The 23220-nt window shown below is 40.1% G+C and overlaps 1 protein-coding gene across 3 annotated transcripts in view; it reads left to right on the forward strand.

The window, feature by feature from the left end:
• The window catches only part of DDHD1 (DDHD domain containing 1), a 77092-nt gene that overhangs the window by 9013 nt on the left and 44859 nt on the right, over nt 1-23220 (forward strand). For 2 of the 3 annotated variants that reach the window (XM_034062546.1, XM_034062547.1), the window contains exons 2-3: nt 15137-15313; nt 19036-19134. In XM_034062546.1, the coding sequence (XP_033918437.1) occupies nt 15137-15313; nt 19036-19134 (276 nt within the window). The remainder of the gene's footprint in view (nt 1-15136; nt 15314-19035; nt 19135-23220) is intronic. The other variant, XM_034062548.1, reaches the window with a different exon arrangement.

Raw genomic sequence — 23220 nt, forward strand, 5'->3', positions numbered from 1 at the left:
GGGAGGAACGGCCCCGCCCACCGGAGAAGCGGGCGGGGTTGGAACCCGAGCAGAGGGAGGGGCGAACCCAGAGAAAGGGAACGGCCAACCCGCTAAAGCGGGCGGGGCTGGAGCCCAACAAACAGGCACCGAAAACCGGAAGTAGCAGCCAGTCGAGTTCCGGCTCTGAACCAGACACGGGTGGGACGAGCGGTCCGCAACCGGTTCAAGTTTAGAGGAGGAGGAAACAGAGATAAACAAAATCAGGAGCCAAAGTATTCCCACCCAAACTAAACGGGGACCACGAGGGGAAGAAATCCCTCTCACAGATTGGAAGAAAATACAAAGTGTGTGCGCCGACCGGACCTCAGCAGCCACATTAGCATTCCCGGTCCGGGTGGCAGCTGGGGGACAGAGGTACTATTCACCAATAAGCCCCAAGGACATACAAGTGATTGTTAAGGCAATTGCAGATAAAGGGCTTAACTCTGCCATGAGTTTCTATCCACGGTACTGGATTATCGGGCGTCCCCGTAGCCCATATACCCCAGTGACAAGAGAAGACGATAAGCCAACAAGCATCCAGCCTGCACCTGAGAGTTCTGCACCGACTGGATCCAAACGACAGCCAACGCAGTGCCTTTGTATAGTGAATAAGCTCATGTCGTTTGTAAAGAGCCAGCTAGAGAGAGTTAACATCATGTTAGTAGAACACCGGCAACTGCTTTAAAAACACAGCCAACAACTGCTTTAAGAATGTTCTTGTTAAAAATTTCCTTTACTTATCCCCAGTTACACCCCGTTATTCCCAGTTATTCTTCTGTTACCTCTTGCTTAGTGTGCCTTATGTTTTCTATCCAAGTTTCTGATATATATCCTAAGTCTGTTATAGAGCAGAGAATAGGAGTAGAATGCATTTAGTATATTTTTACAATATATATATATTCTTTAAGACTGTTACATTTTAGCCAATTTAATTAAGCATAGGGAGGGGGGAAATGTAGGCAGATAGGGTCTGGCAGCCGGAAGATATCGTGCTGTATGGAAAGATAAGACCCCTCTCCAGGTAGCCAGTAGCGTTTAGGTGATGATACCGGTTTTACGATGCAAGCAGACGGAAATGACATCGTAAACCTAGGCTATATAACGTCGTGTTCTCTCTCAATAAACGCTGTTTGTCGTCCACCACATTGGTGTCTGTTAGCATTTGGACTGAGCGGCCAAGGATGGGCCATCACGCTGTTCCTGAACCAGGTCACCACGCCTTTCGAAGGCAACAGCTGTGTAACATTAAACTATTAAAGAAAATATAAAGAAGTCTGTTATGTTACTGAGCAAACATGAAATAATCATATGGTAGAATGGTTTGGGTTGGAAGGGACTTCAAAGCTCATCCAGTTCCGACTCCCTGCCACAGGCAGGGACACCTTCTACTAGATCAGGTTGCTCCAAGCCCCCTCCAACCTGGCCTTGAGCACTGCCAGGGATGGGACAACCACAGCTTCTCTGGGCAACCTGTGCCAGTGTTAGTTTGGGGTTATTTTATTATTACATCTGTTCACTCAGTATACATGATCACTGATAGTTAAAACATAGGAATATTTAATCTCATGATTGGTTTCTGTAACCACCTAGTTTCATAATAAAGCTTCCTGACCTCATGAGTTTTTCTTTCCTTTTTTTCCTTTACAAACCCAGCCATGAGGGAACTAAGCAAGAGGAACAGATCTTGTCCTGCAAACTGCATGCTGTGCATTTGCATTGGCAAAAATAGAATCTGCAAATCATTATTGCTGTAGAGCCCTTTGTAGCCATGGCTGCCAGGTGGGTAGGAGGAACACTGATGCAGAGGTTGAGTAATACCCATCCTTACAGTTAGTGGTGTTTGCACTAGTGCAGAGTCTTAAAGGCTGTGCAGTAGTTAATATACCTAAAATATAATTTTAGGCCTGGTACAACAGGAATGGATAGCAAATTTTTAAAAGCCTCTAGCAGTACCCTTGTTGTTGGTGTGGAATACATTTATTTCAGTGGCTTTTGTCAACACACAAGTTCTTGTATGTATTGCAGTTGGTAGGAATGCTGTGCTCCAAGACATATGATACTCATTTTTTAGTATGCCTTTGGCATGTGCTGGAGGAAGACTGGTTTTGCCCTGGATTTTTTTCACTTGGTAAATGTGTGGGCACTTAATTATTTGAGTAAGTTTCAGCTTCAGATATCACATATGGTAAGCTTCATGGTTACCTTCAGCTTGTGCAGATGTTATCTTCACACGCTGAAAATTGTTTGCAACTGTAGTAATAAGGAAGTGAAACTTAAGGAGCAGAAGTTACCGCACTGAAAAGCAGGAATCTGAAATTACTACCCTGAAAAGCATCTTGAGCCAATGGCATTTTAGGAGCTTGTGTTTCTTGTCCAACCTCTTGGCTTTAGTCTTGGAGAGCTAGGAAATTGGGGTTATCAATCTCAACAAAACACCAGCTTTAATTTATATTTCTAAGCTGGTCAATATTATATTAAACTTTTATATCTCATTTGTGGGTGAAGCGTTATAGCTATCTTGAGACTTATGAGCAAATAGTGCCAGAAATGCCTTAAATTTGCCATCAAGCCTTTTGAACAGGACCTCAGCTTTGAAGCAATGAGGCAGAAGTTTATTGAATCTTGCTCCCTTACGATTTTATTCTATCTTCAAGTTGCATGGTAGCTGGTGTTGGTATTTCTGAAGCAGACCTCCTTTTGGTTGCTTGTTAAGCTCTGTTTGCTAATCTTTAGTTGTTATCTGTTCCATTTTAGTTTTGCAGCAGTTTCCTGATTTTGATTTAAGTAAGGTGAAAGAGGGTTAGGTGAGCCACACTTTGAGCTATAAAATATTTGCATTTAGGTATACACCATTTGAACAACGTGGTGGAAGGAAGCAAATGACAGCTTTGCTGTAGTAGCACAAGAAATATTAAGGCAAATTCTACACATAGGGACAAAGATAAATAATACTTTGTGTTTATAGATTTGGAAGAAAAAAAGTTAAATTACAGCATGATCTAGGTATCAGTGTATTTATCTCTTCTGTAAAACAAAAATAACTGGAAGAATGTAGTTTAAGCTTTCTAAAATCATCTGAATATCCCATGGCAGGGGGGTTGGAACTAGATGATCTTAAGGTCCTTTCCAATCCTAACTATTTTATGATTCTATGATATATATGAATTTATTGAAGATGGATGGGAGTGAGAGAAATTGGGTCCTAAAATGGCAATTTAGGTTCATCACTTTTTAATGGTGATTAGTATTGTAATTTGCATCAAATTCTCTTGATGAATCACATATTTTTGATGAATATCAGCATGTGTCCAAGATTAAGCAGAAAAATTGTATTTAGGAAGGTGTAAGTAAGAGTAATGCATTAATCTATTCCATAATCAAGAGATGATATTGAAAAATCTTTGCTGATGTTGCAGTGCCTCATTTCCCCACCAGTCCAGGGTATTCAGTGTAATATCCTTCTCTTTCTTCATAACTGAAATGGCACTTGCTTTTGGAACTGGTGACTTTTAACGTCAGTAGGTTGTCATCATTGTTGTGATTGTAGTTCAACTTTGACTTGGACTGAAATCCACCATTACATGTTTCTGATAAAATAGAATCAGAATGGTTTGGGTTGGAAAGGACCTTAAGATCATCAAGTTCCAACCCCCTTGCCATGGGCAGGGACACCACACACTAAAGTATGTCACCCAAGGCTTTGTCCAACCTTGCCTTGAGCACTGCCAGGGATGGAGCATTCACAGTTTCCTTGGGCAACCCATTCCAGTGCCTCACCACCCTTAAAGAACTTCTTCCTTATGTCTAACCTAAACTTCCCCTGTTCAAGTTTGAACCTGTTACTCCTTGTCTATCGCTATTGTCCCTAATGAAGAGTCCATTCAGAGCTAACATTGCTCAGTTCTGAAAATACAGATGTTAATTGGAAAGTATTCTTTCCCACTTTACCAACCCTCTTCTCTCATGAGAAAGAGAAAATGGTTTTTTGTGAGCTGTGATCAGAAATCTGTTTCAGTTCTGAACGGCACTGTTCAGGTTTCTTAAAATCAAACTGTGCTTCTGATGGAAGGAAATATCATTTACTTGTTTCCTTTATCAGGTGGTTTTCGCTTGAGGTTTCCCAGCAGCACAGTGATCAAACCTGCCATCCAGCTGGCAACGTGAAATAAGACAGACTTGTAGACCAGTGTGCTGTGACTGCACACATAGTGTACAGCAGTTCAAAGGAGGGGACAAAAAATCCAGCTTTTGGGTCCCCCTAAAATCCCACTGAGCTTTGGAAAACAGAATTTCCTCACTCAAGTTTTAAATCCCTGGTTTGGAAACAAAGTTCCATAATAATCTGTCTTTTGATCTGGAAGTGATATATTTCCATATAAATGCCCTTTCCAGAGACAGATATACGAGTTTATTAATGAACTAAATTATCCTGTAAAGACTTTACAATAATTTTATTTCAAACATGCCAATTTTTCCTGGCTGAACCTTTGTGGGAAAGGCAGTGTCCTTTTAATGTTTGAGTGCTACAGTCTACCCTTGTAAAGAACCACTATGGGAAAGTTTCTCTCAGGCAAAAAGAGCCTGAAAATACTTATTTTAATGCTTTATATTTAGAATTTTAGAAACCTGTAGGTGGAAATTCCGATGTGAAAGTCTTAAAGCCCTTCAGAATTGAAAAAGAGGTGTCTTGTGTTCATTTAGTTTAGAGTACAAAATAGTATTCATATTATTTGAAAAAAATATCTTTTATGGATTCAATGAATGGAGTCTCATCAGAACGCCTAGTCAAGAATTAAGGAATTGCCTACAGATTTTCCCAGTGAGGATTAACATCTGACGTAGTTGTGTCATTGCTTCAACCACAATGGGATCCTTTATCTATGCTCACATATTTGTCCATTTCATTTTTTCCTGCAGACAGTGCTTTGTTTGTAAGAGCAGCCTAACTGGATCTGTGTGTATTAGATCTGCTGAAAAATGGAGATATCTGGCAGGTGTGAAATGTAGGTGTGAAAAACTAAAGAATAAGGTATTGTTTATTAAGATATATGTTAGGTATATATATGTTAAGCCCAATATAAAGGTTAGACAACAGAAGATATGAAATTGCTTATGCACACAGTTAACGGACACAGCTTATGCAAGATAAGATAACCACAATCACTTACACCAATTAAACCAGAAACCGTTTATGCAAACATAAGATGACCACAAGATGTTACAGAAACTGGCTTGCAAGATGTTCCAGGAACTGGCAGAAATAAGACAAACCACTCCATATAAGGACATGAATGAAGGGTCAACTATGGGACAAAGGAGGAAGACTTCTTACTTCGGCCTCACCGACCACCGGGAGGCAGAGGTCGACCCCCTAGCAACAGCTGAAGCATGCGCAGAGTACCTCAACTACGTCATGAACGCGGAAGTAAAAAATGTATAAGGGAGGGCTTTTTGAACTGCTCAGTACGGCAGTTGGCGGAGCACAGACTCCCCTGCCGTCCAGCGCTGTCTTTGCTCATATTCTACTTGCTATAATTAATAAAATTCTAATTGGATTATGATCCGTTGTGGTCTCAATTTATAACAATTTCTGGTGCCGTGACTCAGATAAGGAACGGTGAGCTTTGGTCCTCCGGGGAGGCGCCCCGCGATATTTCGCGGCCCCGCGACCAACAGCTTGCCTCAACCTTACCGACGAACCTAAATTCTAGAATAATGAGCAAAGGAAAAACCGGTAAAATCCCATAAAAATTCTGTGCATGGGAGTCCGGACGAAGACGCAGGACGCGTAAGTATATTGCGAAGTTGTTCGCAGGTTTGCCGTTCGTGCGGGATTGGGTTTCCTGGAATATAACGAATGAGAGGCTCGATATACTGAACCAAGCGAGTGTGGACCCTTAAGTACTGCGTTTTCCATCTCCGGCGAGGGACTGGGCCAGGAACAAGGGGGAGCGAGTGAGTGTATATTTGTGGATATTCCAGAAGATGGGGGGCGAAGGGCAGCAAGCCTTCGACTCACATGAATACCCCTCTGGCATATATCTTAGATAATTGGAGAGATTTCCTTGGAACCCTAGGGAAAGATAAGCAAAAAAATGATAGAATATTGTACTAAGATATGGGGAGGGAAGACGGGTCCCAGTAGAGGTCCCAGTCCCGGGGCCCAGGCAGAGGTCCCCGGAGTAAGACAATGGGTCAGAGTAAGAGTCGTAATTAAAACCCAGGAAAGGATCCAAGGAGAGATCCTAAGAATAAAGCAGGGAGCAGCCCACCGGATGCACCACCGGACGGTCCCCTGGGGTTAATGATAAAGTACTGGGACATTCAGTCGTCCCAGGAAAAAAAAAAAGTAAGGAAAAAATGGTCCATTACTGTATGGAAGTATGGGGAAAAAAAAATTCGACCCGATATTTGGGTCCGCAAGACACAGTGGGTGTCTTGTACAAAAAGGTTTTATGCACAAGAGGCAGCGGGCGTCCTATGGTTTACAATCACAGGAGGCAGTGGGCATCTTGTGGTTAGGGTCCTGCAAGACACAGTGGGTGTCTTGTAGAAAAAGTTTTGTTTTTTAGGCAGCAGACATCTGATGGTCTGAATCCTGCAAGATATAGTGGGTGTCTTGTAGAAAAGGTTTTGAGGATTTCAAAGGTATGTGCTGCATGAACGTAATCTGACCATTCTGAATCAATCCATGCTAAGCTGGGAAAACTGCAGGAGAATATGCAAAAGCTTAAAATTGTTGGAAGTGGATTGGATGAGGAGTTACTGGATGGTTCAGAGATATACTTAACCAAGGCCTTCTCCAGGTAACATGGATAGGTCTGTCATAAATACTAGAGTAAAAGAATTTACTCACTTTATAAAAAAAGGGGGAACTGATACACGGGTAACCAATGTACAGGGGGAATTGTACAAGGGAGTTAAAGGAATTCCTTTGCTTAAAAGTATTGTCTGTCCTAAGTACCTGCCATTGCCATCTTGCCAAGGCATTGATTACTGCTGGAGGGGAAGAAGCAGATGCTAATTCTACTGACAAAAGCAGATGAAAGGTCCTACTGATAAGCCGGGGAGAAGCAGACTGGGCGATCAAGCCTTAAGACCATGACAAAAGCACAGATGTTTGGTCCTATTAATAAGCGGCAGGAGAAGCAGACTGGGCGCCGACTAAACCCTAAGGCCAGGTCTGAAGATTAAAAGGTGTAAAGGTTAAGAAGAGGAAGACTCATTTACTTCATCCTGAGACCCCTGCCCATGATCAGAAGGGGCACTGCGCAAGTGCAAAGGACCCTCTGGCTCATTATAATACGAAGCGGGGATAGATAATACATATGTATAGGCGGATTGGGTGAGCCCGGGTTTTCGCTGTATCCCAAGTTTTGGGAGCCAGGACGGACCTGCTAGGGGGGCAGGTGAAGGGTAAGCGAACCCACCAGGTTTCTGCTGTATCTCAAATTCTGAGAACCGTGAGGAGGGTAAGCGGAACCATAGTGTGAGGGATCCCATGTGTAACTTTGTGTTTCTGTGTGACTGAGACGTAGCCTAGCTACGAAGCGAGTGTGGAGTCCCAATCCGCGGTTCCGTGTCTCCGCGAGGAGAGCGGCCGGAGACGGACGAAGCGTCTATATTCTTTTGGACCTGTGTGTCCTGTCTGTGAGCGGGGGCCTGGCTGCCCTCCCGCTGTCCTGTCTGTGTAACCCTGTGTGTGTCCTGTCTGTGAGCAGCTTAGAAAAGGGCGGAGGGGGAGTGTCCGGCTGCCCCTCTCGCTGCTTTTTTTTAACCTGTGTATCCTCTTGTGTGTGTACAGCCATTAAATTATAGATACCCAATCGGTAATTCTCTGAGAACAGAAATAAAATGATTATTTTGTGGAAAAAGCCACAAAAGTTCTGGAGGATCCTCTGGGAGGTTAAAAAGAAAAACTGGGAAAGGATTTGTAAAAAAAAAAGTATCAAAGAAAATTTGAAGAGGCATAATTGTAAAGGAAATTTTGCTGTAACCAAAACTATGATCTAACAACAGGGGAGCTGATCTTCAGAACCCAGAGATATTATTGTACTGACCCCCTTAAGAATATCATACAACTTGTGTGTAGGTACTCTCATTTTCATAAGTGCATTTGCAGAGCACTGGGAAAGAGAAGCTATAGAGATCTATAAAAGATTGGCTGAAATGGGAGCCGGTCAAGGCAAGGAAATTCTGAAGAAAAGCCCATTGGGTTACATTTTGGCACATTGGAAAGAACTGAGAGGGTCTTCTGGGGCCTCTGTAAACAAGAAAACGTTGGTAAAATACTGTAACCAATGCTGACCTTCATACACTTTAGAAGATCAGGAAAAATGACCTAAAATGGAACTTTGTGTTGTTTTTGAGGTGACAAGGAAAATGGAATGAAGTAATGTATGCAGATATGACAGAGTGCAAAATTAATATACCTCTTCCTGATCCCTTAATTTTAGCTTTGGAAAAGGACAGGAAAAACTAAAAGCTAAAGAGATGTTGTTCAGATTGTGATACTAGGGAAAGATGTTAAGATGTTAAAAGGAGGGAGCTCGAGCAGCTCCTGTGTTTGAGCATGGGATGGGTGCCGGGATAGGCAAACAAATGGAAACAGACATGTTGATAGATGGGACTGAAGGGTTGTTGGATAAATGTGGACTGGGAGTAAAGGAGGAAACATGGAAAGTGGATAAAAAGAAAGCGGTTGCTTTAAAACTGGTGGAGAAGGAATGTTGAGCAGAGGTGGGGGAGTAGGCTCTTCTGTGGAACCAGATTGGTGTGTGTGCTATGGGGAGTCTGGACCCTGGAAGTGAGACTGCCCTGGAGGGGAGTACAATGGGGCGGCTGCAGTGAATGAATTAGAACTAGAATGACATAAAAGCTGAAAAGAAGAGAGTTTATCCCCTCGTTGGGACAATTTCTTGTTCTTTTAACTACAGAAACGGCGATAAGAGCTGCTGAAAAAAGGTGGGCACATGCGTCTCGAGTAAAAGGACCCATAAAAAAATGGAAAGTTGTGACTAAACCCAGAGACGCCAAGCTGACCCTCTAGAGGACGTGGATAAGTAACTGAGAGAATTCAGACTCCTGTAAATCTGATATGAGAAATGAAGATATAGTTGAAATTATTTTAAGAAACCATAGGATAAGGGCCAGTATTAGTCCATGTCCTCCTATATGCAAACACTGCAATTTGTATATTAGAGCCAAATGTCCCAATTGTTTGAAGCATATTATTACTCATAGGAGAGACCATGAACAATTTTTGAGAAATCAATTACAGTTCTTTTTGCATTCAGTGTGAAATTACCACCTCGTTGGAACAGTTGTTGTGGGTCAAATACTACTGCCATAGTAGCCGACGGGGAATATACCTTTAACCTACCAGAGAGGGCAAGACCGGAGGGAGTCGGTGCTGCAGCTGAAAAGGTCTGCCGAGGGCTGCAACCCCTGGGGCTGTGACCGCTGAGCACTATGATCCTGACCGGACCTCTTTTGGTGTCGGTTCTGATAGGAACCATATGGGAAAGTGCCGTGGCTTTTAAAAACATTCACAACAACTGTAGTTGAATGTATTACCACAACTAGATGAGGGAGAATAATCTCTAAAACCTTGGTATATCACACTGTTTATGAATGCAAAGGAACAAAGATAGGCAGTTGCATATATCATCAAACCCGGTATGAATTGTGTCAGGAAAAACAAGCAAAACTGTGTGTTATGATCCAAAGGAACTTCCAACCTTGTATTGGGTAGAAATGAGAACAAATTCAGAAGAAGGGAAATTAATTGGAATAAGTGAAGTTATAACCAATTTGAGTACCTCACTGCCAATGATTTTTGATGCATGTGATATTATAGATGAGGATTTAGATACTAATTGTGGAAGTTTAGAATGGAGGCAGTACTACAGTAGCCAACCAAAATATATTTATCCAGGTGGATACCAATGTCATATAAATCCTGATTATGTACCTAATCAAACAACTAGGTATCAGTCATCACACCTCTGTGGAAGAAAAGGATGGTCTTGTGTATGCTGGAATACTGCAGGCTGGGGATATGACTGTCAATGTAAGACTCTATGAGGTTTAATAGCAGGAATAGCTGTACAACCTGTGCCTGCAAGCCAGTACATTTAACTGAAATTTAACTGAAAAATTGAAAAAAAAAAAATAACTAAAATTGGACTTAAAATATATGGAACTGGAAAAAGACCCAAATGTAATTATTAGTATTAAGATCAAAGAAAATATAGAGAGTCAATACAACTTTATTTATTATTCAATTCTTTTTATAATGAAATGGAAACTGGAGTCCAATATGAAATTCTCACAGTTGCTAAAAATCTCTTTATAAATCTTGCTGAAAATATATCTAAAGCATTGAATGTAACTAACTGCTATGTTTGTAGGGGAACTAACCAGGGAAAGAGATGGGCCTAGGAGGCAATGGAGAGTGATATAAGCGACCCTACAATCTGAAAAAATCGAAAAGGAAACAAAAGGAGACAACAATGGATCTTGCAAACGGGTATAATCTGAAAAAGTTGTTGGCAAAATTTAGAAAATGGTATAAAACCAATAGGAAATTTACTTTGTGAAGGGGGTTATATGTGGAAGAGAGCAAAGAAAGACTGGGGAAGATGGGGAAATCCCATAGAAATAAATCACCAATTCAGTAACTGGACTAGTGGAACTAACATACCAAACAGTTGGCCTACTCCAAATGGATATTATTGAATCTGTGGTAAAATAACCTTTGCATTTTTACCCCAAAATTGGACAGGTTCATGTATATTAGGAATGATCAGACCTAGTTTCTTCTTATTAAAGAGAAAACAATATAAAAGAGAGCTACAAAAATGGAAAGACAATGAGTGGCCATCTGAATGAATAATCTATTATGATTTGACAACTTGGACCGAAGATGCATCCTGAGGGATACAGGACTCCTACATGTATGTTGAATAAAATTATAAGGTCACAAGCTGTGGTAGAAATAGTAGTAAATAAAACAAAAAATGCATTAGGATTAATTGCAAAGCAAAATACTAAAATGAAAACTGCAATATATCAGAATTGTGTGGTTTTAGATTACCTGTTGGCTCAAGACGGAGTGGTCTATGGAAAATTTAATCTTAGTGATTGCTGTTTAGGATTAGATCTATTATTCTTAAAAGAAGGACGGTTATGTGTAGCTCTCAATGAAGAATGTTGTTCTTTTGCTGACCATACTGGAGTAGTCCAGAACACCATGTCTGAACTCCGGAAAAGGTTAGATCAACGTAAGAAAGATCGTGAGATGGGCAGGTCATGGTATGAAAACTGATTTAATGTTTCACCTTGGCTAACCACTTTGTTGTCCACTTTAGCAGGACATGTTGATTTTGGGACTTATATTTGGGCCTTGTATATTATGCTATATTTTACACTTTATTAGGGAACGATTTGACATAGCTAAACTGCTTATTTTAACTACGAGGTCTGGGGCAAATTATAAAAGTGTATCTATTGATGAGGATGAAGATTGTTGTGAATATATTATGCCACGTAGGGGCTACACTGATTGTAATTGTGAGGTATTACCCTGTGAGTGTTCTGATAAATGTTGGGATTGTGGAAAAAGGTTTATTTGCAGTGCTGAGAATGAAAGCAGCATCTAATAAACAATAATAGGATAAAAAGAAAAAGGGGGGATTGTGAAAAACTGAAGAATAAGGTATTGTTTATTAAGATATATGTTAGGTATATATATGTTAAGCCCAATATAAAGGTTAGACAACAGAAGATATGAAATTGCTTATGCACACAGTTAACGGACACAGCTTATGCAAGATAAGATAACCGCAATCACTTACACCAATTAAACCAGAAACCGTTTATACAAACATAAGATGACCACAAGATGTTACAGAAACTGGCTTGCAAGATGTTCCAGGAACTGGCAGAAATAAGACAAACCACTCCATATAAGGACATGAATGAAGGGTCAACTATGGGACAAAGGAGGAAGACTTCTTACTTCGGCCTCACCGACCACCGGGAGGCAGAGGTCGACCCCCTAGCAACAGCTGAAGCATGCACAGAGTACCTCAACTACGTCATGAACACGGAAGTAAAAAATGTATAAGGGAGGGCTTTTTGAACTGCTCAGTACGGCAGTAGGCGGAGCACAGACTCCCCTGCCGTCCAGCGCTGTCTTTGCTCATATTCTACTTGCTATAATTAATAAAATTTTAATTGGATTATGATCCGTTGTGGTCTCAATTTATAACATAGGGGTGTACAACAAAGCTTAAGAGAAGTGTGTGTTGAGAGGCTACTGTATATGGTGACAACTAGCATTGCTGTGGTTAACTTTCATTTCATAAAAACTAAATACATGTGTTTCACGCTTCATTGGTGGGTTGTAGGCTTCAAAGTTAGCTTAAATATTCATAGACAGTTAAATCTATGTTATAGTGACTATTCATTTCTGCAGTTTAAAGCCATTCAGACCTTTTGTTCTTCCGATATGTTTGAGATTAATTTTTATTAAGTAACCGTGCCCATTGAATACTCCAACCTCTTTATTTGTCTGATGGAACATCAACAGACAAAACATTAGAAATTTAGTGCTTAGCAATTGGCTCTTATCTGGAATGGCTATTTTACTAGCCCAAACAAAAATTGAATGACAGAACTGGATCTTGCACTTCTGTCTGCATTTTGGACAGAGCAACAAGACCCAAATTGTGTTCTATACAGGCAGAGCTGAGGATCCAGGAGGATCAAAAAGTTTGAATGGATCTTTGGGTGACTTGGAAGGGATGAGTCAGCATGCCAGATGCCTGCCAAAGAAATCCGGGATCTGCGAGAAGTTGGGATGGGAGAGGCTGGTGGTTCTTGTAGCCACTGTTTTGTGAAATTCACTCTCTGCCTTGTGCCACCTGTGCACAGAGGCACTGTTTTAGAATGTTGCCTGCAGGATTCCCTGTCACGAGAATGCTTGGGTAACCAGGCAAACATGTGTGCCAGCACCAAGTGAGGGAAGTTCAGTGGTAATCTGGGCTCTTTGCTCCAGGTCATCTGCTTCTGGCATCTGCGTCCCTCCCCACTGTCCCTCCTTCACTGCTGTTGACCTTTCCTCACTGATAGCTTCAGGCTGTTTCAGGCACAGCTTGAGGATGCCATCACCTGCAAGTGTACCCTCCTTCTGTTACAAATGTGGAGTGCTAAAAGCTTATAATCATTTCTAGTACACAGTGTTTTTCTGTAAACCTGTTATGGGAAATGTTTTAAAATAGGCTTTGGATCACTTTGAGTGTTACTTGCCCTGTAGGGAGATTATTGCAAGGAGATTTTCCTTTTACTTTCACAGTTTGTAGGTGAAATGACCTGAGGGATGAAGAATTCAGAGCGGTTCAGAAGGTCCAAGTAAATTACAGAGGTGCTTGCAATTCTCTGTTACATTCTTGTTTGCAAACAGTATGAAAAACACTTCTGGTGTATGCTAGTGTCCACAGGAGCAATGAGCAGTAGTGTCATGCCTGTAGTGGAGAGCAGTGCAAAGATTTCTGATCTGCTGTCAAGCTTAGTGGGACATGCCCAGTCCTGGTGTGATACTCAGTGCTCTGTGAAGCAGATGATTCCACAACCTGAGCTAGTGGCTGTTGCTAACAGTGGTATGCCTGGGCTAAAAACCACTGACTGGCTGGATAACCTTGCCCAGCTGAACTTAGTACTGATCTGGGGATAGATCAGTAACTCTAAAATCTCCATGCTCTCTATTGTTTCTGGTCTGCTTTTTTTACCTAATTTTAGTTTACTGTTTCTTTGCATCTATTGTTTCTTTCCCAAGCTCTCTTATCAGCTTTTTTCTCTTTTCCAGGGAGGGAAAATACAGATATTTGAGTAGTAATTCCCAACCTCCCCCCCCATCTCCTTTTTGAGCCTCTTCTTTTATGGTTAAATTCTTAGCTGCGTCAGAGAGCTAAACTTCTGCAGGAATCTGCACACATGCAGCATTTGCATTTGGATGAGTCTCTACACATCTGCAGTGTACAGCAGCACATATTAGTGGGTACTTGGAGCTGCATGGTCTAACTGGTCTGGGTCTCAGCAGACCTGTATCTGTGCTGTTCCCATGAGGCTGGAGGTTGGGGTCTTGGAGTTACAGGCTTGTGGAATACAGGCACACATGGTATTTCTCCTTCTTTCTTTTCCAGATGTAGGAGAGATTCTGAGCTGAGCTACAATGGATGTTATTGTCTCAGTTTGCTTGCAAGGATGGGTATAAGAGAAGAAGTCTTGCTCCCTACAGCCCCAGTAGTTAGTGTGGGCATCAAGCACAGTTTGATGAAGAATAAGCGCCAAGATACATTTTTCATAGGCTTGTCTTTTGTCATGTGGACAGCAAGCACTGGGCACAAGGTTCCTCATTTGGAGTGCCAAAACTGAAATTAGAATGACAGTGACTGAAAAGCTTTCGGTGAAAGGCTAATTTTAGTAGAAATAAACCCTTTCATCTTTAAATTCGCCCTTTGTGCTAATTGATGTATAATTTGAGTTATTGTAAGTGTAGTTCACAAAGGAAACAAAGCCGTGTGCAGTCAGGGTGAGCTTGAGAAGTTTTGTATCTCTCTTCATTCTGCATTCTCTTGATAACAACTGTTGGCTTCAAGTTATCAGTCAAATTTTATAGAGCAGCATGAGTCTCACAAAGTTCCTAATTTTTTGAAAACTCAAGGCAAAAAGGAAGAGATTATTTCCTGTTAAAGCTGGACTGTTGTTTGAACTTAATCCTTAATAAATTTTACAGAATTTGCATATTTCTGCCCATCGCTCACATCCTCACGCACACTCTGAAGATTTGTCCCCATTAGCTCAGGTGTTAACAAATTAACACTTATTTCATTACTCATTTCAGCCCAATGGAAAAGATGGTGGTGCCTTGTCAAGGCATTTGTGTTTACTCTGTTAGAGGTCCCAGCAGCAGGAGTGTAACTTTCTCATCAAAACACCAAACAGAATTCCCTTTTCCTCTTAATTCCCTTTCCCTTTTATCTGCTGTCCATTTGTGATTGGTTACATTAAAAAAAATAAAATTAAAAATATCTCTTTTGATTTTCAGAATCAGAAAAGATCCCTGTGATGCGTGGACAGTGGTTTATCGATGGCACGTGGCAACCTCTGGAGGAGGAAGAAGGTAACTTAATAGAACAGGAGCATCTCAACTGCTTCAAAGGCCAGCGACAGCGAGAGAGCTTTGATATAGAAGAACAGGCAAAACCTGTTGACAGGAAGGAGGGTAAGATTGTTTGGATTACTACTTTCATAGTATGCTCCCTGATCAGTTGTGGTCTGGTTTTCTTAATGTGATCTGTTTTCCATCCTACATGGTGGAGAAATTGTTATAGGCATCAGTTTGCTCTCCCATTATAAGCATATCTTGATGTAGGTTTTCCTGCTGCAGCACATTTGATGAACACTGTAAAAATTATATTAATGGCTGAAGAATTTCGTGTTTCCATTTTGCTTCCTACCTTTTGTCTGTGTTTGAAATCTCATTTCAAACTGAAATCTCTTGATGGTATAAGAGGAGTCAATGTCCAAATGCAACTGGGTGTTAGCTGTCTGGCCAGCATTCCTAATGCTGCCCTAAAGGGAGTATCAGTTTTACAGATCACATTTCATTTTCTGTTCTTGTTCAGTCTGTGAATTTATTAAAGTAGTTTTCAACTATGGCAAATCTTGGGGTGTTTTAATTCTGTTATGGGAGTCCTTATATTTTAATGACTAGGCTGAGGACATTCAATTAGTGTTCCTGGAAATCTCAGTCAAATACATTTAAGGTTTTTAAGAACAGCCTTCTGAAATTACTGATGTATTGTTTAATATACACAGTTGTATTGGTTGCTCAGGGTAAGCATAGCACAGCAGAAGTCCAGTGTTTTTGACTTTCACACTTCGTTTTGTTTGCTGGTTTTCAATTGGTGAACAATCTACAAATCAAGAGCTGCAAGTACAGAGCCTCACAGTTGTTCTGGTTGTGTTATTCTTTATAAAGCAACTTTATTTTTAAACTTTTGAAACTGCAGCTTTGTACAAAGCAGTTACAGAATGTAGGAGTGGCTGGATTTGGCCACAAGTACATTGGAGGCAAGGCAGCAGGTACTTCTGTAATTACTGTAAGGAAAACCAGAATATAATTTGCTGACTTAGATTTTTCAACAGTAGAGACAGTGGTTAAGTTTCTAACTCTCCTCAAAGCTAGAAAAAAAATCTGTGAATATTTATTTTCTATTTCTGCTACTTTAAAAGAACTTTTCTCCTGGCCAAGCCTGTAGTGCAGTCTTCTGCTTTAGCAGCTCTGTCAGGTAGGTGCATAAAATGGTATGACAGTACAACTGCCCTTTTGAAAGGCACTTTTACCTGTGTTTCTGTGTGCTTGTACTGATTTCTTGTTTCAGTGTACTGGTGCAAAGCTCAGCTTTGGTAATACAGCTACACACTCACTGTGAGAGCAGTGCTGTTTGTGGTAGTGTATATGGCAAGCACATCTTTAGGGCTGCTGGGTGCTTCCAGCCTCTGATAGCTTACTTTCTGAAGGAAGGAAGGATGGCTTCAGTTGTACTTGGATTCTCCTTACCAAGTAAGGAAGAGAATTTAGGGTTTGTTCTAAAAAACGTCTGGTCTGTGGAGCAGAAATTTTCAGATTTGAGGGTGGAGAGAGTGGAGCAAGAGGTGAAAAAAAGGTAATCCTGGTATTTATGAAAACATAAAAGATGAGAGAAAGATACTCCAAATTCAGACACCAGTCTGAAAACTAAACTAAAACTAAAGGTTTATTTTTAAAAATGCAAAACTAATAAACCCAAGCTATGCCTGCAGTCACTTCAAAATGGAATATGTGTCAAGTCACTAATAACTTTCAGTAGGTTTTTTTGGTAGCAATAGGAGTTGCAGGAAAATTCTAGCTAACAGTAAATATGAAAAGTGGTTTTGGCATTGTAATATGCCTCTCAATGCATCTCTGATCAGCTGGCATCCGTGATTGCCATCTGCACGTGGCACTGGGATAAGCTTTACAACTTGCGTTATTGCTGGTGAAGTAAACATAATTAGTTGGAGAAGTGCTGAATTCCGTTTATAAATTCCCTAAATGCTGCAATCTGTTGCTACAATTGGTTGTAATTGCATGCTTTATGAAGCAGATTTTGGTCCCATCAAGGTCTACAGTTAGCTGTTACTTAAGACTACTGAAAGTTAGAATAGATATTTACAAATATTATTGGGAAAAGAAGTGACTATTCAGTGCTATGATAAAGCATTGTAAATGCTTTACACCTCATCTCAGCAAAATTAATACAATCTGCTGTAATACTCAGGCATAATTTTATATGAACATGCCAGTTTGCATCACGAATAACAAAAAATTAGTTTGTCAACAAGCATCATGTCGATGCAGTAGACAAGCCTGACAGCTTTTGATTTGACTGCAGCCATGCTCTAAAGAGGGGCAGTAGACTGAGAAGTTAGGAGCATGTTCAGCTTTGCTGCTCCTGTTCTGGATTATTTTCTCTTACTCAGCCTGCTAACTCTGGGCAACAGATGATAGCCTGAAGTTTAGTCTCTAAGACTCAGCTCAGAATTTATTTGCAATTTAATTTTGTTTATTTATTTATTATATTGTTCTCTGAAATCTTTTTGTGAAGGAAACAGAATTGTTTCCTTCGACTAGCGACTTTGCTAGGTGTTTAGCACTGTTAGCTTTTGAACAGCCTTCATCCAGGTAGCACTATGCCTTTTTGCATGTTGGCTTTGCTTGTCCTTCTTGAGAACAGTTCTTTCTTCAGACTTAATGCATGAAATTAATATCAGCACAAGATGTAAAGTGACATTCTGATCTAAATTCTTAGGTTCCAAATTTTAACTATTTGGTACAAAGTTCAGTCAAAATGTGGAAATATTTGTGGTGTTATCACACTGAGAATGCGTTTTATCTCTGTGTCTTTATGACTTTTCTTGTATTGCATATACCCAGTGATTGCACTTAAATATTTTGCTATCGTAAAATAATTCCATAAATATTTCTGAGAAAACCTAGGTTATAACACTTTTGAAGCATATTTCAGCTTCATATTACCGGAAGAAATATTTCAGCTGAAACCATTTTTAAGGATATATAAAAAGAGTATCAGAAGACATTTTTAGCAGTCAATAAGCTTAAAATTTACAGAATAACATAAAATTTAGTAACTGCTTTTTATGCCTACTTAGTCAGACAGTGGACCCATCTAAAGTAGTCTATCAAAGGAGCAGCATTCTCAAGATATTTCAGTAATATCAAGGCCATTGTAAGATCAAACAAAACCATGAACTCAGATCATAGCAGATGCTTAAAGGTTCTCAGACTAGATATTTTGCTAACAGCATTTAACCAGTAATGTTCAGACCAAGAGCTGCTTGATGGAGGGTCAAAGTCACTACTTCAATTTTGATTTTTCTCTTGCACTCTGTGGGCAGAGTGTGCATGCCGTGGTACTTCACTATGGTAGGCAGCTTCTTGCGGACTTGCAGAACAGGGTAATAGTAAGATATTTTGTCAAATCTAACTTTCAGTGATTCTCTTATACTCCTTGGGGAAAATAATAGAGCTATGCTTAAAACTGAGTTGTTTGCTTTTGTTTCCCAAATATTTAGTGTATACTTAAGAAGGTTACTCTGTTCTGCCTACACCAAGTAGAGTGATTATGCTTTTGTATGTGTAAATGCGGAGACACTTGGTGAATCTGATAGTGCTGTATCTCAGGTGTCTTTTACTGACACCTTCAGCTTTGTTGTGATGTCGTAACTGTTTATGAAGAGTGAATAAGTTGAATTTGACTAATGTGACCTGACACTTTTGCTACAAAACCAGTGTTTTAAGTGTCTATGCTTTTTCAGAAAGAGTGCTTTTTTTTAATAATAATGAAAAAATGACAACCCTTTTAAAAATTTTACTTTGAAACTCAGTGTTTTTACTTTTAGTTCTCTACTACCTACCTTCTTCCTCCCTCCCTTCTTTGTTCAAATGGAGAGGATATAAGAATTCAGATGCTGCATGTCTTAAGCGAAAGCGTTCCGAAGGTACAGTAATTGTAGATTTCTTTCTTTGTAGTACTCCTGGCTTACAAAGCTTTACATTCTAGTTTGCTTATATCAGTTAAGCTCATTAGATATACAAGCTTCAATTTCTTGAGCTGTATGAATTGCCACTTCTTCAAAAGGGAAGGAAAAAGCATCATACATACTTAAAAGAAAAGTAGAAGTGTTGTGAATCTTAGGGGAAAGTAGATGCCAACAGATGTAGTAAACCTTCTGATAGTTGTTTGTGATGAAAACTGTAAACATTTGTTTCTTATATTCTTTATATGTGCTTTGGCTATGTCAATTATCTAAAAGCAGATTTTTAGAATAGCAGCAGGCCTGATATAAGATAAATTGTGCCAAAGAAGGAATGGAGGGTTTATACTAGGTAATGTTTTGTTTGCCACTTTTTTTTTTAATAATGCATGCATCTGTAATTATATGTTGTATGTTGTATTTTATTGCAGTTTTTGTGTGAGTACTGGGATGAAACGAGACCTTGGACATACAATATAAACAGGGGAAGCTGTACAGAATGCATGATAAGGCTGCTGTGTTGCAAAAAACTATTTTGAACTTTGCAGCAGTTGATGTTGTATAAATTTGTTCCAGAAAGTGGGAGTAGATCTTACAGGAGCCATTAATGATTGCAGAAGGCTCAGAAGTACTTGTCACTGGCCTTTCTCTGCCACCATTAAAGCCAGTAGAGATTAAATTTTTACTGATGTCATGGAACTAAACTGCTGAAAACTGCACCCTTAATTAAAAATGTAAATGCACATGGTAGGTTTAGAGTTATTCTTGCCATACCATACATTCTTTTAGCTCCTAGGGATATTGTAAAGTATGAGAATTTATTTTGACATGCATATATGTTTGCCTTTTGACTTCTTTTAGCTACATATTTCTATAATTGGCTCTAAATGAAAATGCCTGAAATCAAGATGTTGTAATAGTAAATAGTAAACTTTTTCCTGCCTCTTCTCAGACGCTGAACTCAAATCTGTTAAAGGTGAATAAGGGTAACTACTCTTTTGATCAGTAAGAAAAAACTTCTGCCTTTTGTTTTGTGATGGTGATTTTGAATTTATTTTGCATAGTTTTGGGGTTTCTTTTCTCCAAATCTTGTTCAGTTGTGGTAATGAATATGCTTGAATTAAAATACTAAAAGTAGATGCTTATGTAATAAATAGTGACACTGATGAATTGAGAGGTAGTGAAGTGCAATACAAAATGACAGTAATGTTAAACAGCCCTTTTTAATTAAGAGCAATAGCCTTTATAGTGGCTTTGCATTTGTTTTTTAAATAAATTAGAAAAGGTTTTCAAATCCACAGCTGTACATACCACCTGTAGATTTACGTACCAGGTTTACATTCCAAAACTTCAGAGTTATTTAAGAAAGAACAATAGCAGCCAAATTACGCTCTCAGCTACCTGCATTATATGGCTTGGCTTTAGGGCAGAACCTACTGCTTACTGGTTGCAGAGAAGATTAATTTAAAAGTACCTGAAAAAAAGAAGGCAGAAAAAGTTTTAGTATGGCATGTACCCTTCTCTGGTCTTTAGTCTGACTGGAATGACAGAGATGGAGGTAATATCAGCAATTAGCAGTTCAAAGATGCTTACCTCTAAGTTTATTTTAACTTGAGCATAGTCAAACTTAGGTAGAAAAGAATCACCCCATACTTTGGTCTAGGCAAGTAGATGAAAGAATGACAAGTAGATGGAAGAATGACCTGCTTTTAGCTGGGATAGAGTTCATTTTCTTCCAGTAGCTGGTACAATGCTGTGTTTTGGCTTTAGTCTGAGAACAATGCTGATAACCCACTGATGCGTTAGGCTGACAATAAAGTTGTTGCTCAGCAACTCTTACCCTGATAAAGGACTTTTCAGTCTCATGCTCTGACAATCAGAAGGGTCACAAGAATCCAGGAGGGAGCAGAGACAGGACACCTGACTCAAACTAGCCAGAGGGGTATTCCATACCACAACATGTCATGCCCAGTATATAAACGGGGGGAGTTACCCAGAAAGCCCATATCACTGCTCAGGTCAGCCTAGGTATTGGTCAGCTGGTGGTGAGCGGTTGTATTGTGTATCACTTGTATTTATTGTTTTGGGGGTTTTGTTTTTTTGGGGGAGTTTTTTGCCTTTTTGGTCTTATATTCTCTCCCCTTGATATTTCCCTTATTCTTACTATTATTACTAGTAGTATTATACTCTACTTTAGTTATGAAACTGTTCTTATCATAATCCGGGGGGTTTATACTCTTTTCATCTCTCTTCCCCGTCCTGCCCAGGGAGGGAGGAAGGAGGTGTGAGAGAGCGGCTTCATGGTGCTGAGTCACAGGCTAGGTTTAAACCATGAGAAAGTATCAGGTAAAAACCCAGGTGCTTACCTTAAAAAGTATTTAATTTTAAACTACTGGCCCCATGAAATGCAATGTTCAGGTGTCTGTCTGTCTGCACTTGGTGCTGGAGGCATTCGGCTCCTCAAGCACTTCAGCTGGGAGGATGTTTGCACTAGCAGTGCACATGCAGTGTGCACATCCCAGCTTCTCCATGGATTCTGTGCTAGAAGTATAAAACATAGCATAGGTTTTCTACTCCTTGGCTATTCTCCAGTTATTTTGTCTTCAGATGAATTTCTACAGTCTAACTGAGATCGGGTTCTTCAAGGCTATAGGAATATGTATTCTATATGTTTACCTTTCCAGTTTTCATATTTAAACTTTTTAGATGGCTTTTTCCCACGTGTTAATCTTTCTTGGTGGAACTGGAGGTTTGTGTGATAGTAACCATTGATTTCTTCAGCTGAAAGAAGTTATTTCTTGATCCCTCTCACTTCCCCTGTGCTTCTCTCCTTGGTTTTGCATGGCTTGCTTGCTACTGTCTAGTGTCAGGCTGTTTTCCATCTACAGTGGGGTTATGCTTTCCACATACTCATACTGTAGGTGTCTGTCTCTGTTGGTATTCCTGACAAACATTTAATTTCTAGTTTCTGGATCAAAAGGAAACCAAAATTTGATTTCATTTGCATGGGCTTAGCCTTCAATCCCAAACTAGAAAACCTAAGCAGTATACAAAATACTTATGGTTTTCTGCAGGTAGGGAAGATGCCCTTACAAAGATGCCTTCTAAGAAAGCTATGCATGGTGTCAGAGAAGTAGTTCATGTCAAAACAAAGCTGCAGGAAGTTGGGTCCAGAGGGAGATTCCTTTTCAGTCGTTTCATTGGAGACCCTTTATCTTCTATGCCTGATGTTCAGAGATGACATAGGCACAGTCAGATCTCAGTGAAGCTCAGTGACATCCTAGCCTGGTGCCCTGGAGAGAATCCACAAACATAGAAAGTGTGCTTCTGAAGGACCCAGAAGGCAGAGGAATGAACACGAGTATTCCTCTGTGGCATATCTACTGCCTAATCTGAATTCTACAACTTGGCTTCGTCAGCCACTCAACAACATCACTTGGTGACTTCCTGACATTTTGTGACATCTCTTGATATGAAAAGCTCCTGTGTTGTCATTTTTACCATGTCCGCAGCATCAATGAAGTTTATAGGACAGTCACCATTTGTTCTGCAAAGAGAATGTAAATCACATTATCTTATTATTTCTAGGAAAACAAATATTTTCTTCCTGTGTTCGGTTTCAAAACAGCAGTGGCAGCCCTTGTTATTCTATACCTGGAAAGCACAATTTGCATATATTGATTTTTTTAGGATGCTTATTTTCACATTGCTGTCAAGTCCTCTCCAAAGACATTTCTTCCCATTCTGGGACTGTCAGCAGCATGAACTCCCTTTGGTTGGGCTCTTGAGAGTCTTGAGAATCTCTTTACAGTCCTTGGTGCAGTGTTGTTCCTCATGAAGATGTACCTTATTACAGGATTGTTTTGTTTTTACCAAAAGAGTATCTCCAGTGCATAGTGACAGGGAACCATTGTCTGTCTAGCTGTTCATGCACACATGGCTTGCGGATCATTTATCCTTGTGACTGATAACAGCTATGCAGTTCTTCTCTCCGTTGGGTTTCTGCCATGCAGATCTGCAAGAGCGTACCATTTTTCTCTCCCAGGCAGA

This window comes from Melopsittacus undulatus, chromosome 4, assembly GCF_012275295.1.
Source record: "Melopsittacus undulatus isolate bMelUnd1 chromosome 4, bMelUnd1.mat.Z, whole genome shotgun sequence".
Lineage (NCBI taxonomy): Eukaryota > Metazoa > Chordata > Aves > Psittaciformes > Psittaculidae > Melopsittacus > Melopsittacus undulatus.